Genomic DNA, 16553 nt, shown 5'->3' with positions numbered 1-16553 from the left:
GGAAGGTAGTGTCGAAATCACTAACGAGTTTTAAAAATTGACTCGCATTATAAGGGGGACCGAAAAGAAATGTCGTTTCTGTCGAAATATTTTACAGAAAAACTGCTCTGGCATTAAAAAATTGTATATTAAATAGCAAAACGTTGTTGATAACGAAGGCGAATATATTGTTGGTTGGAAATAAAAACTTGTTAAAAATGTAGTCGTGTAATTTAACTTAAGAAAGCGACATTACTTTCCGGTCCCCCTAATATTTGACACAAATTCTACTTAAGAACTTTTAACATAGAAAAATAGTATTACGTACAACAATTACATAAAAACTGTTCTTTTAAGAAAACTGTGTCAACTTTAATCAATTAACCAACTCAAATGACACTGTAATAGCCTAGTTATTCTGTTCTGGTATTGTAATTAAGGTTATGGCACAATTCGTCGATTCAGTTCACAGATGCCCACTGCAAAGCATAGGTCTCACCCAAAGATATCAATGGGAGGATATACCGCAATCGCCACACTTGGTAGGCGGGTTGATGATCGCAGTATAGTATTATGGTACGCAGAGGATGCTGCTGCCCATCATCTGGAAAACTGTTTGTAAGCAGTGGAAATTTGTAATTAAGGCACAAAGTTTCAATTACATAAGATTGTAACCCAGGAATTGAAGCCGAAACCTACGATCGCAAGTCTAAGTCACTGGCTCAATAAAGGTAACTTAATTAACATCAACTTAGTTTAATGATGTTTTACAAAAGATGTAACTTATGATAACATGCTCACATTATTGTCACCAGTAGCCGTTAGATCTACTCAACGACACATCACGGTACTAAGACTGGATTAATTTAAAAGTAAATGATGCAGTTTTATAGTCTGTGTGGCTCTGAGGTATCTGTTCATTTTGAATAAGAGATCTCTGACCCAAAATAGTTTGGAATCCACGATTATAAATATATTAACCATGTAAACGGAATACTTGTTTCTCCTTACAACTCGGAGTCCCATGTGGCGTAACTTCTCAGCATTCCATAGGTTTACCATGCGGTTGCCAGGACCATTGAATTGTGGGAAGAAGAGCCAGGTAGTCTGCCCGCGTAACAGGTTAAACTAGTAAGTCTCCTTACAATCCATCCGCGTTCATTTATACCGATCAGACTCTCTTTTTTTCAGCCGATAGACGCCTACTGTAAAGTATAAGCTTCGCCAAAGATCGCTGCGAAAACCGGTCTTGCGCCGCCCACATAAAGCGACTTCCCGTAATATTAACTATGTCTCCGGCCACCTAGTGGGCGGCCTGCCCACGCTGCGCCTACAGGCTCGTGGTCGCTACTCGAGAACTTTTCGGCTCCAACGACCATTAGTTGAACGTGCGTTGTACCTCGCCCATTGTCACTTCAGACTCTCTTTACCTATTTATTTAATGGAATCAGGCGTTACCTCGCGGAAGTCCATCCTAAGTAAGAAAAGGACCAATATTTAGCCACTTCCGCACATGCAGTAATAGTCGTGCAACAAAGTGCACCGCCCGCCAGCCCGCTGATAAATGCGCATGCGGCTAGCAGTGTGAATTACACAACTGCCACCGTTAAATCACTTAACACATGTTTCACCCCTCCACGGGGCATCTTCAGGAGTTATGTTACAACGATTAGTGCCAAACACAGAGACTCTGTGACCACTGCATGTGCGGAAGTGGCTAAATATTGGTCCTTTTCTTACTTTTCTTCACCTAATCAAATTCAAAATGATTTTATCAACACTGCTTTAAAAGCCCGTTCATGTAATAAGCCGATGTTCGTTCATCACAGAACTAAATTTATCAGCAGGTTGCAAGATGGTATTTTTATATCACAGTTAAACACCGGTGCAAATTAACCTTGTATTTATTCCTAGTTATTTCGTTGACGGGGTCGCAGAACTTGTTAACATTGAACCACTCAGACGTTAAATATCTGAATATCATTATATCAATATTTTTCCTAAGGTGTAAGAAACTACACAGGATAGCCAATAACATTTAAATTTTTGAATAGACAACGATGTGCAACTGTGAGATGCACACAATATAATCATTCATTCTCTCGGAGATATTTTTTGTATTCATTAAAAATAAATTATAACTACGTTATTGAACGATAGTTAAGGTTTATGAAGTCGTTTTATAGTAAACAGATTTATTAGAATTCAATGGAATCATAAGTCGAAATTGTCAAGTTTTTAGTTTTAAATATACAGAAGCGTCTGTCTCTAGGAGTGGATTTGCGATCTCAGCTTTGATAACCACAAAGCCATCTACATTATACAACATATATAGATCTTGCATCTCAATCTATATTTCTTCTTTATCTCATATCTATCTTTGCAGTGTAAAGATCTCTTCATACAAATATGTACTTGTAGCAGAAGCATTTGAAGCAAATATCACAAGTCCCAACTGACGCCAGAACAACCATCTTGACAGATGACGGACTTAAAAAACCAGCGCCAATTTTGGAAACCTTCATGCACAGCATTTTTAATAGGGTTAAAAATAAAACTCACCGCGACCAATCATACAATATGTATTTAATATAAGATACAGTACTTGTGACATGTGGACAAACCATTTTCATTTAAAAAAAAAACTTATAACCACTACGTTGAACAAATTTCAAGGTTCGAGATAAAAAAAGTAACATTTACTATTATTATGCCCAAACTTGTGATAAATTAATTGAGGTAGATCACCCACCGAGCCCCGTGGGTCAAATTATAATTAATTTTCGGATTTGACCATAGAGGGTATAAGCAAATAAGACAACGCATTAAACATTATACTATATATAATTAAATATCTACAAATTGGATATAAGTAGTGCACACTAGCCGGGCCCGTGCCCGAGCAGTTGCTATGAATCCTTGAACATTTACAATAAAGGAGAACATTCATATAATAAACGCATAATATAGGAAACATATCGAAAGACAACTCGCCGCCGCGCGCCCGCCGCCGCCGCCGCCGCCGCGGCCGCGCTCCGAAATAAATACTCGCCTATGTACACGCCGCCCGTCCCCGATATCTGAATTAAGCTACCATTTCCTACTGAACGCCGCGCTATCCCGGCAGCGGCGGCGTGGGAGCGGCGTGGGCGCGGTGTGGGCGCGGGGAACAAATCTCTGAGCAAGTGGTGGTAAGGGCACACGCCACAACACACGCGACACGTAAAAACCCACAACATCCAACACGCTACGACTACTGTGGCAGTGATAAAAATATATCGTCGCTCTGGCCGCGCGCCGCACTTAACCTAACGTAACTTTATATAATTTAGAAGCCCGTCTAGAAGATTCGCGTTTCACAAAATATTCCTCTGGATTATCTATTCGAACTGCTTACGCTAACTTACCGGCGCTAATTGCTCTCCTACCTCGACATCTCGACACGCCGGCTTCTCTCGCACCTCTTTGTTACCGAAAGAGAAAATCAATTTGTACTCAAGCGTCTAGGCCCAACTGTCTGCCACGTTTGCGCCGGACAAAGGAACAAATAAACCTATTCGTTTGATATTGAGCGAAGTACGAACTGAACCGGCCCAATCGCAACAGGCTACTTCAGACCTTCATTTAATTAATTTAAGTATCATTATCGTGCGAAATTAAATGACAATGGAAATAATTCCTATTGTCACTCCCATTCAAACATTCAAGTTCCCGATACATTGCCAATACATTTGAGATCATATTATAATAGAATTACGGTTCAAAAAACTAATCTTGTCTTTCTGGTTTTGGTGTCGAATTTGACTATTAATTTAATATAAAAACAAAAGTGAGCCAATTACATATGGCACTACGATCAGTGCTGCAAATTAGTCTACAATTTAAATTTAATAATAAATCAGTACATTGGACAGTTCCAAACGAAGTGCGTACCGACAGCATACGATGCGTTACCTCAGCGACGTTCAGGCACCAACTTGACTACTAGAGAATTTTCCTAATCCATTTTCTTTGGGACCGCTCCACCTACGTCACTGTTCCAAACATCCCAGTCGATACATCTTCGCGAGGTATTTTCGGCCCTGGAACAGTGACGATAGACTTCGTCATTGCAACGCGACCCCACCTCCGCTACGCGTAGAGGTCGGGCCCTTTTGCAAGCACGAACGTTGCCTAAGAGGATTTAGTTTCTAGCAAGAAACTCAGCGGCAACGGCCGCCCGCCAACATTAAGCTACATTTCCAAACCTACATTCACCGAACTTCAAATATACAATTCCATATTAAACTACGGACCGTAACACACTAGACCAATCTAAAATACCTCCATCGTACGAGAAAGCGAATGTCCGTGTAACCGCAACGGTGTGACGACGCCCTAACCGCGCAATTCGTCCTAACTTAAACCTAGAGGTACTAACTAAAAATCCTAGCGAGATCGTGTGAGCACAGAACACTGTTCTTATATTCCGTCCCTACTACAAGGCATAGCGACAACGTCTGTATAAGGGCATCCAAAAACTTTTAAACCTAGTGTTGGTGTATATTGTTACGAATGGTCGAACTTATTCACATTAACACTACTGGTGTTCAACTGGCGTGCAGGTGGCGTGGTACGGTGTAAATGCAGTTCTGTATCTCCACCGCCTACCCGTGGCCGGACCGGGGAACGCTGCTTTCTGTGCATCGTGTAATACGTTATTTAAGTACCATCAGATGTGTTTCGTAAAAATTGTATAACTCTATCTCAATCATTATTTATATTGTAAACAGTAAAAAACATTGTCATCCTAACACAAATTATTCAAATCAAGTTTTATTTCGTGGTTTTCCTTTTTAAAACCATTAACAAAAAATAACATATCTTTATTGCATGCAGTATATTTATAACTTTATTTTTCTTTCATACGGTTCACACTACGACTAATGAAGAGTACAATGTTCACTGATAGTTTTTTTTATTTTCCAAATTGTAACACTCAAGTACGCGACTATACGCGATGAGGTTAAACATGTTATATAATATTGAAGCTTATATCAAAACCGTTAGTACTTGGAGCTGCAGATCGGCACTTGCGTGTTACAATTTGTGTAAACTGGTACAGTCACAGCCGAAAATACAAAAAAAATTAAAAATTTTGTACTTTACCGACCGAGCGTGTATACAAATACAAATTGATACAATGGCATTAGCGACATAGTGTACGAACCGCACGCTCTGGCGGTGGCAGCAAACGCGAATGCTCACAAAACTGAACACCTCCGCATTTGATGCACCTCTGCGTGTGTATTTGTGTAATTGTCCTATATAAACCGGTCAAAAATTGTGCGCGGCAACGAATACAAGTCGTCTTATCTTATCACAAATACATTATTGCTAGAATTACGAGCCATCAGGCGAACGCTACGACTAAACACAACTTCCAATGGCAGTGGTCGAAGTACTGAACACGCCAACAGCCGGCGGCTGTTGGTTTCGTAAAGCTATCGAAGTCCCTCGAGTCATCGAGGGCTATATAAACACTAGTATTAAAAGCGATTCCCCCGATACGAATGGAAACCCGGGAATTGAACACACAGGTCCGTCGGAGTCCGTCGGAGTCCGCCGGAGTCCGTCAGGCACTTGGTGACGAGCGCCGAGACCGCGCTACGCGACAACGTAACACCCGAACTTCGGCCGAACCAAAGCGGAAGCCATCACGCGCGCCTCGCGTGCACACGAAACGACAACGCGAAACTCCCAAAACATCTAAAATATAAAACCGACTAAAATTATACTATTTACATATTGGCAGTGATTCTTATCGCTGGTCGATACAACTTAAAACCTAACTTACGACTATTCAGACTACCCTCCGAAACGAACACTAAATTACCGCTTAGAAACTCTTCTTTTTACATTTCGCTCTAACTATGTACAAAATTTGTTCGATGCGACTTAAACGCGACGCGATAAGGCTCCAAATCGCTTGCAGCGCCTTTCGTATAAAAATGTAAGTATCAGTCTTTGTAATTTAAATCTGCTATCGACAACTAAGAGCTGGCCACGCCGCGCGCCGCGGCCCCCATTCGCACAACATAACGCTCTGAGCTCCCGTACTGCACAACAGTCGTCGCTTTATTAAATCTCTACAATAACTTGTTAAAATCATTTTACATAAAAACCGTCGGAGGCCGCGGCGCGGAGCGTGTCGGTCGCTAGATTATCGTCCGCATGGCCAGAAAGCGTTCCCGCCGTATCTCCTGCCCATCTTCCTTTTTTTCGCTCCGCTAACTTCTGCCTTCTCCTTCTCTTCTTCTTTGAACAACATGGGAACGTTGGTCGCGTTGCATTCGTTTCGAATTTCCTTCTTTTTCTTCGCAAGGAGGTTGTTGAGTAAACGGGAGGAGGTGCAGTGCCGCGGGGGCAGTATCCGCTGCGGCGTGGGCGGCGACGGTGGAGTCATCCTCTCCGGCGGAGGCGACGGCGTCTTCCGGTAGGAGTTGCAGAACTGCTCGTAGAGTAGCACCTTCGTGTGTGCCGGCAGCTGCGCGATCTCCACTTGCTTCACTCTCTTCACGTCCTTTTCGGGCACCCATTCGTCTTCGATCCTGTAATTGAATGCCATTTATTAATAACGGTAGTGGAGGGTGCCACACAGTGCATCTGCAAACACATATCAAAATATGTAACTGTATTTATTTTATTTAAAAAAAAAACATGTCGTCTAATATTCGGATTGCTAACTTTAGTGTTTGCAGTAATCATGGGTTGCAATCCCAACTGTTATCACAGGCGGGTGGCAAACAGTGATACGACGAATCGAGCGCACACGTATTGTATTTGTAAAGCAAGACATATACATAGATACATTTTGTCGGTTTTCACAGATTTGTTTTATTTTTGAAATATTTTGCAATCAAATCGTGTCAAGAATTAGTCTGTATCATCTTGTTTGTAACAAGAGTAAGGTCGGATAAATTTCCAATTAACGATTCGTCGCATCACGAGTGACAAGCATGCGGTAGACCTAAGAAGCCGCTTTTAAATAAATTAGAAATGACTAGATATATCGCACTACCCGTTCAAAGGAGCCTACACAACGAAACCACTTAGCGGAACCACTTAGCGAAACTACTTCCAAGCGACCAATCAGGACTGGCAACCCAAATAATTGCTAGCAATTGCATGATATTCACTCAAACGGCATATGGTTACCAATACATGCCAATTTAGTGGATAATTAAGACAATGGTAAACTTTTTGTTCTGAGAACGCGTTCAATAAACATTATTATAAAATGTTGCTAGCAACTTTAGTCTTTATCAGCTCCTGTGTGGCACATGTGGCAATACCGGGCATGCTAAGCAATACGCTACGTTCGAAAGAGGATCAATGGCATGCTTTAGAATGACGATCCCATTTCGCGGACATGTCAAAATGAAATAAATTGTCCTTATTCATAATATCAGAACGCAAAGCCAAATTAAAAAAAAGATCGATGCATTAAAACAAAACAACATGACTCGTGTGAGGACTTTTGCTAAAATGAGGTGTTTTAGGTGTAGAAAGCTTAAGGCGATTTGTAAAATTTTACCAATGTCTCAATTATAGCCAATTGCACATGTAATGGTCGGAGAAAAGGTTCAACAGTTCAAATTAGATTCAAATTTAATATTTTTGAACCATCGTCTGAAAGTAAAAATTGTATTTAATCCTAATCGGTGATAAATTCATTTAAACTGTGCAATACACATGTTTTAATACAGTCAGAAAGTTTGACTTCAATTAAATCGTAAATAACTATGATTTGAACGTAAACATTGACTGCGGCGGTTAAAATAAAAAATTGTGTTCTAGAATTTGCATACCAATGCAGTATATAAATCAATGTATATTTGTAAAAACAAGTTCACATTGTTTTAAGGTTGTTACGGTGAAATTGTAATATTACAGTAAAGAAGCGATGATATGTAATGAAACATCTACTGACGCACGTTTGAATTTTGTAATGCACATGATCCTCGATTGTTCTTAACGTCATGGTTAGTGGTTAAAATGAAAATAAACGTAGCCAAGGACAGAAGCTACTAGCTATGAGTGCGTTATAAGGTTGTTGTACACTTTAAAATTAATGTTAATTCTAGACGAGTACATTTAATTGTCTGACGTTAATATGCAATATTTATAGTACCTTAATAGATTTAACATGTTTACTATCAAATGACAAAAACACTTAAGGTATGCCAAGAAATTAGAAATCATTTTTTTTTATTATTAGAGAATCTCCCGAATCTCTGATTGATATTTATATAGTACAGTAAGAAATTAAATGAAAATTACTTTGAAATGTAATTATGGAGTGGTTTCTAATTACGATCGCTTGGTAATATTGCAGATTAAAGTCCGCGGCTGACAGATATCCACTACGAAACCCACCTGTCGTTTACCTGAGCGCGTGTAAACAAAAACTGGGCGGCGGGCTAGATATCGAATACGGCGGTCGTGTACTTATCTATCGTTAATTATCATGGACATATCCGTTACTGCCTTAACATCTATGCGCGATCTAGACCAAAGTGCATCCTATCGTACTGTTGACGTTTGATAATTATAATTCTGTTGTAAGTAAACAATGCTTACCTGAAAACATATTAAGTTATAATAACAAGAAAGATTTGCTTACACTCAGTGAATAACCGCCAAATGCAATCAATTAATTATTTAAATAAATGACCCTTCTGTTGTCGAGTTCTCTATACTATCTTATATCTCTCTACCGAGGATTAAACATTTTTTTTATAATTACAACGAACAGACTAAGAACCAGTCCAATCCAGAATCCTTGCTGTCGATTTATCTAAGGCAAATGTTCAGCAGGGGATAGATTATAAATGTAATTTAATATCTAAGCCTTCAAAAACTTCGTATGCTAATCGTGGTTCGTTGCAAATAGGTTGAGCTGAATCTGCGCAAATAGCATATCTAGATTTTGGGAGGGCAAAATAAATGTTTGCAGGTTGCTTCCCAAAATTTAGGCATTTAAAAGCTTTATTCAATTTTTATATTGAAAGCTACTTATGACTAAAAGTAAAGAAACTAAAATAAAAACTTATTGCGACGAATAAACCTACAACTTTCTTCTATATAATACAAGTAACACAAAGTGACAGCACCGTATTCGCCGCTCCTGCGGATATTTTGAATGGTCATTTAAATAACTGAGCTGACTCTGCCGCAATACGAGTAACATTGCCATCAGGTCCAGAAGCCTTAATTACTTATTTTATAATTACCAAATAAATTATGGATATAATTTTACTGCCCTTTGTTTGTCCTCAACAAAGGGGACGAATCAGTATGCAACAAAGTTATTACTTATCAGTACATTCAGTACTTCAGTATGTACAGTGGTGTAGAAATTATTTTTCAGTAACAATCGTGCTTAAAGAGATAGGTGTAATGTATACTCGTAGAGAAATTGTCTTCAGTTACTATACCACACCAGGACAGGCACTTACTACACACTGCTTTTTCGATTAATCAGCCGTGATTATCAATATGACCCATTTGACACTACTGCAACACACGTCAATCATATGGGCTATATTCTTATTAATAATAAATATACATTTTTGTCTTATCCTGATTTTGGTGTTTGATGTGTTATGAGTAATTGTGTGTGTTGTTGTTGTGTAATGTTATTGTAGTGGTGTGGTGTGTGTGCGCGGGGTATGTGTACTCACACGTGCGGCGGGTAGTAGGTGAGCAGCGCCTCCCTGCGAGCGGCGAGCGCGTTGTAGCGCGTGGCGGCGAGCGCGGCGTGCAGCGTGAGCGTGTGGCGGCCGGGCGGCTCGCGCAGCGGGCACGCGCCGCCCAACCGCCAGCGCGTGCTGCGCGACAACCGCCACACCAGACCCTCCATCGTTCCCGCGTCGAAGAAGTCGAACATGCGCGCTGTCCAAACAACACACCTTCAATATCAACGCTAAAACTACTTAAACCTCTTCAAAGTAACAGTAACGGTAAGTATTATCGAGAACTTACTCGGGGATCACGAATTTTATCTAATTCTGATGATCTATACCAAAGGTTCCTAGACTACTTCAATTTCTTATTGACCATTTTTACAATTTAGTTGGTCCGGTAGACCAAGAACTTCTACTGAATTTGGAATATTCTGGTTTTTACAAGTAACAGTCGCTGATCTTCTTAAGACATTATTTGTCTACATTGATATGTGCAGTGAAGCCAACATTATATTTTTTATACAACACTTCGTGAAAAGAATATTATCAGAGCTCAATTTTATAGAAACTAGAATTAAATTGAAGCTGTGCATGCCCTTTTTATACGAACTTTCAATTTGAAATACTCGGAGATATATTACTATAGATTACTTATTTCACAAAATTTTATAGAAAAAAGCATACAGAATTTTTTTTTTTTGATATCTGTCACAAAAGTGTAACGTGGAGAAATATATAAAGTCTGCAAAGTAAAATGACGACAACAATATGCCAAGTACAATAAGTATTAAAGAGAAGCAAGTGTAAAAGTTCAGACGAAGGATCAGGACTCACCAGACCAGGGCTGCCGCCTGTAGCGCAGCTTCTTGCCATTCCGCCGGATGAGCTTGGCGGAGCTGTCGGCGGTCTTCTTGCTGCCGCTGCTGTTGGGCGACGACTCGCTGAAGTGGTTGTTCACGTGCCGCTCTAGTAGAATCTGCAAAGTGCGTTGATAACATGAAATAATGGAAAATATAACGGTTTTAGTTTAATAAAGCATTGGCAAATAATTGATTATATTAGTTTAATTAATGTATTTCATTCTATATTCCTTACTTTTTGCATAAATCTAGATAAGTTGTTACATTTGGTGTAAACCAAAAATGTTTCAAATTTTAAAGATAGATTCTTAAGATAAATAAATTGTATATAAAATAACTTCCTCGTCGTAAATGACAATGTGAATAATAAGAGACAGGAGTGTCCTTTGACCAAATCCTAATTACTATTCGATAAAAGTGACGAATAACTAAATACAAGTTAATTAGCGTTAGTATTTGCTAGAGGTACACAAGAGAGCGCGTAACTACAATATTATCCCTTACTTAATCCTAACACAATACTTGATTCGTTAATCCTGTAAGTAACCGCAGTCTGATAGCGCATACAGCGGCTGGCCCCGGAGTCGTACCAAACAAAAATAATAACCAAATAACATACAATAAATTTACTGACTGAACATTAATTCAAATTGACTGACAATCACAAGAGACAAGAGTCAACAAATGAACTCAATGCCTCAATAAATTTACTGAATGAAATAAAATAATATGAACACTGGTGCGGATCGCAACGGACGGCGACGTGGCTTCTTCTTCTTTGTCCTTAGGAAAGAAAACGGCACAAGTTTATCGTTCGATATTTACAATATAGAGGCTGTATCGAACTCTTGAAATCAAGTCCTCAATAGTGGCACCGTCACCTCGCAACTTGTAAGTTGAATAATTTGGAATTACGTTCATTTACGAAGAGTTCGCACTAGAAATAAAGATACGCTCCATGATATGGACAAATGTGTGGTCTCACAAATCACCCTCGTGTTATGCCTTTAAATTCTCATGAAATGAAATTAAGTCTAGGTGAAGATCAATAAACATCAAAAACTAAATGTTTAGTGTGAAGGATAGAAAAGGATTTTTAAGCGATTAAGCTCAGTAACGAACTGCTCGACGATTATGAGGATTAACATTTGAGGAAGTGATCACAAAAAACACTGAGTTTGACGAGAGCTCTTCTCAGAACGCGAAATTATTCTAGTTTCTGTAAAATTTTGCTCTTCTGATATTCTTCTCATGAGAAATTAAATAACTCTATAGACTATCCAACAAGGAATAAAAGTACGGATAAATGAATAAATAAAATAAAGTTCTAAGAAGTTAAACTTTTTGAAGACGTAATATGAATATTTAAAAAAGGTGACGGCAAAGTACCACATGAATAAGTGATTGAATCACAGCAATACGACTAATTGAATATAGATATAATGACCAATGTAAATTTAAGACTGAAATTTAAAACCATGTTCTCTGCATATCAAATGAATTGTTTAACAACACTCGTTTAGTAATCATCTCTCTTCAATAAAACGTGTGATGCAATCACTTTTCATCAGACGAGATTTGAAGAGAACGACAATATGACGACGAATCATTGAAAAATAAAAAATAAGGCACACGAAGACAACAGGTCCTAATCCAGAACATTTAAATACTACACTGATTTTACTGATTAGACGAAAGGAGGTATTGCTGGAGGTTATATCTAGTCATGAACATCTCATGACTAAATTAAGCTGTTATTTTGGTTTTGCTGAGTTTTAAGTATTTTAGACGACTTTTTTGCTCCACTTCAATAAATGTGATATCATTCACGTGGAAGACTGGGCGGTGTTCCATGGAATAAGTTAATGACTAATTTTGCTAATATATCACACAGAAGTTAAAAGTGAGGTTTGCTAGTGTCTCCAGGCACGATTCCAAAACGGTAAAGATGCATTCTCGAGAAATAACTACATAAGTCCGAAGAAAGAAACGTCAGAAATAATCACTCCTTTTGGATCGCACGAGACAAGATTCCTGTGAACTTGTATTGACATAATCCACACCGAGACTTTTCAAAGAACGTAATTGTACCTGTGTGGAAAAGCGGCGGTCGCAGCCGTCCACGATGCATTTAAAAGGCTTGTTGCCGCCGTGCGACAGCGCGTGTCGCTCCAGCCACAGTCGCGAGCAGGACGGTTTTCCCCGCACCTTGCACTGCTCCCACTGGCATACATAATTTTCCTTGCCCGCTTGCGATTCAACATGCACCGACTGAAATGAAAGAGTAAGAAAAAAATTGATAACCAGATTACAAATGAAGGTTTATAAGTATAAGTTATTTATACTATTATTGATTTGTGTATGTGGTATAAACAACTAAAATGAAAACCAACTTAAGATTCAACTTTATCTCTAAAACTTGGAGCGCTAACTACAAAATAAAAAAGTTGTTTCAAACAAAAATTAAACTTGTAACCAACCTGTAGATGTTCCAAGAGATCCGTGTCGCTTTCGAATTCTCTCTTGCAATTTTCCCACAAGCATACGGTCACTGTAGAGGACGTGTCCGTACTAGATGTCCGTTGGTCACTTTGTTGCTTATTGCTGCTGCTCTTCGGTGGAAACCGCAGGGTTTTCGGTTGCTTTAAGATCGGGCTCTTTTGGCTGCTCTGCACGTCCATTGAACAAACACTAACACTTAGCGACAGGGAGGAATCCTCGTCGCATTCTTTGCTCGCCTGTGAGTCGCTCGGGGAGTCTATCGACTTGTCCGTGCCTATTCCGGATTCAGATGACTCCGTCGTCGCAGTACAAAAGTTGGCTTCTATCACAGTGCTTTCTACATTTGAAGTAACGTCTTTCAAAACCGTTATCTGTGTAAAAATAGTCTCTTCCCGTCTGGCTACTTCATCTACCTTCTTTTGTTCTTCTAACGATAACATTTCTCTAAATTCTGTCTTTTGCTTAGTTTCTTTTCTTTTACCACATATCTCTTTTTGTGCTAATTCTTCTAATTTTTCCGATAAACTACTGACCTGCGCGAAAGGCCTGGAAGTTATTTTGTTCGTATTTAATGGAACAAAATTATTGTTCACCGTTTTAGACAGCCAAGGAATATCACACTTTTGATTTTTGTAATTCACTACTTCGGGCTCCTTCACCGTACTGCTAGGAGGATCGGTTCCTTGGATTGGGTTATCGGGAGGTTTGACCGGCGCAATGGGAATACTACTTGAGTGCAGAGTTGGCGTCGTGAAATTGGCAACCATTGGCGGCGGATGATGTACTATTGGGTTTGAGCATTGCGGGGAAGACGCCGGATTCGTGCTCGAACAGCTCCACGTTTCTTTCACATTTATATTTGGCACTGACGTAACAATAAAACCAGGTTGCGGCACTAATACAGGGTGACTTAAATTAACGGTATAATTTGTTTTCGGCTGAACTGTCACCCCGACAGCTTGGACACCTGTCACATTTTTATTCATAACTGGTATCGATTGACTTGTGGCCGGAGAGGCTTTGTTTACAGTGGGATATGCGGAGGTCATGGTGTTGGCCAGTTTTAAAAGCGTACCGTTGATAAGGATTTGAGCTGTCTGCTGATTAGGTATATGGTCTTGCCTTTGTGCCGTTATCTGTGCAGATTGTGGAAGAACAAAGTTTGGCACTTTTGCCATTAAATTGGGTATTTGAACTACAGTACCGTTGATATTTTGCATAAAAGGAAAAACAAATTGGCCATTTAGCTTCGTGGGACTCGATGAAATGTTCACGTTAGCTCGATTGAAGGACGTCATGCCATTTTGCTGGTTCAGTGCCTGAGCCGGTAAACCGTTCGGAGGTATCCTCAGCGTCGTTAACATAACATTATGGGGCACGGCTACGAACGATCCCAAGTTTGTGTTTGTCACAGAACCGTTACAAGGTTGCGGGTGTTGAAGATTGATTGGGTGACAATTCTGAAAATTAGTGACGGGTACGTTCAGGTTACTTAGACCATTTACAGCCATAGAAACTTGTCGAACACCGTTTGGAATATTAATCTTTGGTGCAGCGTTAGCTTCACTTGGAATGCTTTTTACTGGAGCGCTCTGCATGGAATTGGTGCAATTTTGTTTTTGGAGTTGCACTTGTTTCAAGTTATTCGCTTTGGACCACGTTAAATTTTTACTATTCGCTATACATGCTGATGATTTTCGATTGGTTCTTTTTGGTGACGGTGTGGTCTTTTTAACTGGTTCCTTCTTCCCGGTGCCAGCCTTCGGCGATGTGGTAAGATTTAAGTTATTTGAACCACACGTGACCCCGTTCATAATGCTGTCTAACTTCGTTGTCGAGCTCACAACGCCGTTCATTTTAGCGTTATCGACTTTTGAAGCGGGCGACTTTTTTGGAGACTTACGCACGTACGTAGCTGGAGCTATTCTCGGTGCTATTGAGTCGTTACTAGCCGGTATTGGAACTTTTCTCTTAATGCCACATTGCTTCTGTTTACTAGTACTGACAATCCCGTTGGCGGATGGGTCTGATGGTGATTTAATTTCAGCGCAAGGTTTTTTGCTATCGACGGTTCCGTTAATGTGCCCGGTGGTTGTCACGTGTCTTTTACTAGCCTCGTTTCCATGTCGAATATCAACGAAACCGTTCATCGTCGTATGTACTACATCTTTATTGTCTTTAGGCCTACAAAATTCTAGAACACCTTTGACGCTGCCGCTCGTCTTGAGATCTGTGGTACTCGTGGTATCTGCACTACTGTTGGCGGGTTGGCTAATCGGCTTGCGCACGTCAGGTTGCTTCCCAACGTCTAGTAATACTTTCGGGCTGAGAGTTTGAGATAGGTAGGAGATGTACTTCTCAAGGTCATGAGTGACGCCGTTCTTGGGTAGGCATTTCCTCTTGTCATCGGCAGCGGCGTCGCGCCGGAGCCCATGCTGGGGCTTCATCTTGTGGTTGAAGTACTCGGTGATGCGGCGGCGGGCGGGCGCTGCTCGGCGCGGGCCCGGCGCCGGCTCGCTCGCCCAGGGTGGCATGCGCGCGCTCGCGCCCTCCTCCCCCGATGACTCGGGGCTGCGCGGCGAGCTGGGCTCGGTGACGTCGCTGCCGCTGCAGCCGCCGCTCTCCGTCGGGCTCAGCACCGCCACGCCACTGCAAATGGTACAACCGTTCAATTAAACACCGTGTAAACTAATACAAAAATAGATAAAATTACGAGTATATAAACATTTCGGTTTTCATGTATGGTCAAGAGATGGCGCCCTAGATCCACGCTTTTATAAAATTGCAACGTTCACATAAACAATAAATGGTATATTAATTGTGACGGGATGATGTTTTAGCTGAAACCGTTAATGGACACATGTGTAGTAAAAATAAATATAAATGATCACTACGATAACTAAAAGGCGATATAATTTTTTATAATTTTTATTTTAGTGTTATTTAGTTTAATATTGGGCAACTTTTTTTGGAACCTAGTTTTTTTAGTCGAAACGCACGTGTCGAAAAATAAGCAAGTAAGTATAACGAATGTAGATATTCGCGGGTCGTGGTATTGGTTCAGTATAAACTGTTATTTTACGATGAAATAGCAAAAGGGCTAGGTTTATTTCAGTTTCCTTTTTGAAACAAATTAAACCGTAGCATCAGCGCGCGCAGGACTTATCAGGCCGCGCATATCGCATAGTACGGCTACAAGTGTATATAAAAGTGATTTGAACTACTGCATGATCTATACATATGCGTGCGCTGCAGCCGTACGAACGGTGGGTTCATAGTGTCAGCGGTCTTATGGTTTAATGACGATCAGCTGTTGAATGGTTGGGATCGATAGCACGCGAGGATAGGCGTGCGTTGCGGGAGAGGCGGCGGGGGCACGGCACGGCGCGGGGTCGGTGGGTCGGGGGTATCGGGGGGCGCGCGGGGGGCGGTGAAGACGCAAGGTGCAATGCCCTGCCGGTCCAGTGCAGTGACGCAACGCGTC

At 40.6% G+C, this 16553-nt stretch overlaps 1 protein-coding gene across 2 annotated transcripts in view; it reads right to left on the bottom strand.

Annotated features, from left to right (window-relative positions):
• Nucleotides 1–2545: 2545 nt before the first annotated feature.
• The window catches only part of jing (AE binding protein 2 jing), a 185901-nt gene continuing 171893 nt past the window's right edge, over nucleotides 2546–16553 (bottom strand). For both annotated transcript variants that reach the window (XM_068772118.1, XM_068772119.1), the window contains exons 2-6: nucleotides 13048–15718; nucleotides 12659–12838; nucleotides 10542–10683; nucleotides 9705–9915; nucleotides 2546–6569 (exon numbers count right to left, since the gene is read on the bottom strand). In XM_068772118.1, coding sequence (XP_068628219.1) covers nucleotides 6182–6569; nucleotides 9705–9915; nucleotides 10542–10683; nucleotides 12659–12838; nucleotides 13048–15718 — 3592 coding nt within the window. In that variant the 3' untranslated portion in view covers nucleotides 2546–6181. The remainder of the gene's footprint in view (nucleotides 6570–9704; nucleotides 9916–10541; nucleotides 10684–12658; nucleotides 12839–13047; nucleotides 15719–16553) is intronic.

Source organism: Battus philenor, unplaced genomic scaffold, assembly GCF_028537555.1.
Source record: "Battus philenor isolate CCGP_79_NKW_IND1 unplaced genomic scaffold, ilBatPhil1.0.hap1 SCAF_4, whole genome shotgun sequence".
NCBI lineage: Eukaryota > Metazoa > Arthropoda > Insecta > Lepidoptera > Papilionidae > Battus > Battus philenor.
The sequence above is the reverse complement of the archived record's forward strand: the minus strand, read 5'-3'. Positions and strand labels throughout refer to the sequence as shown.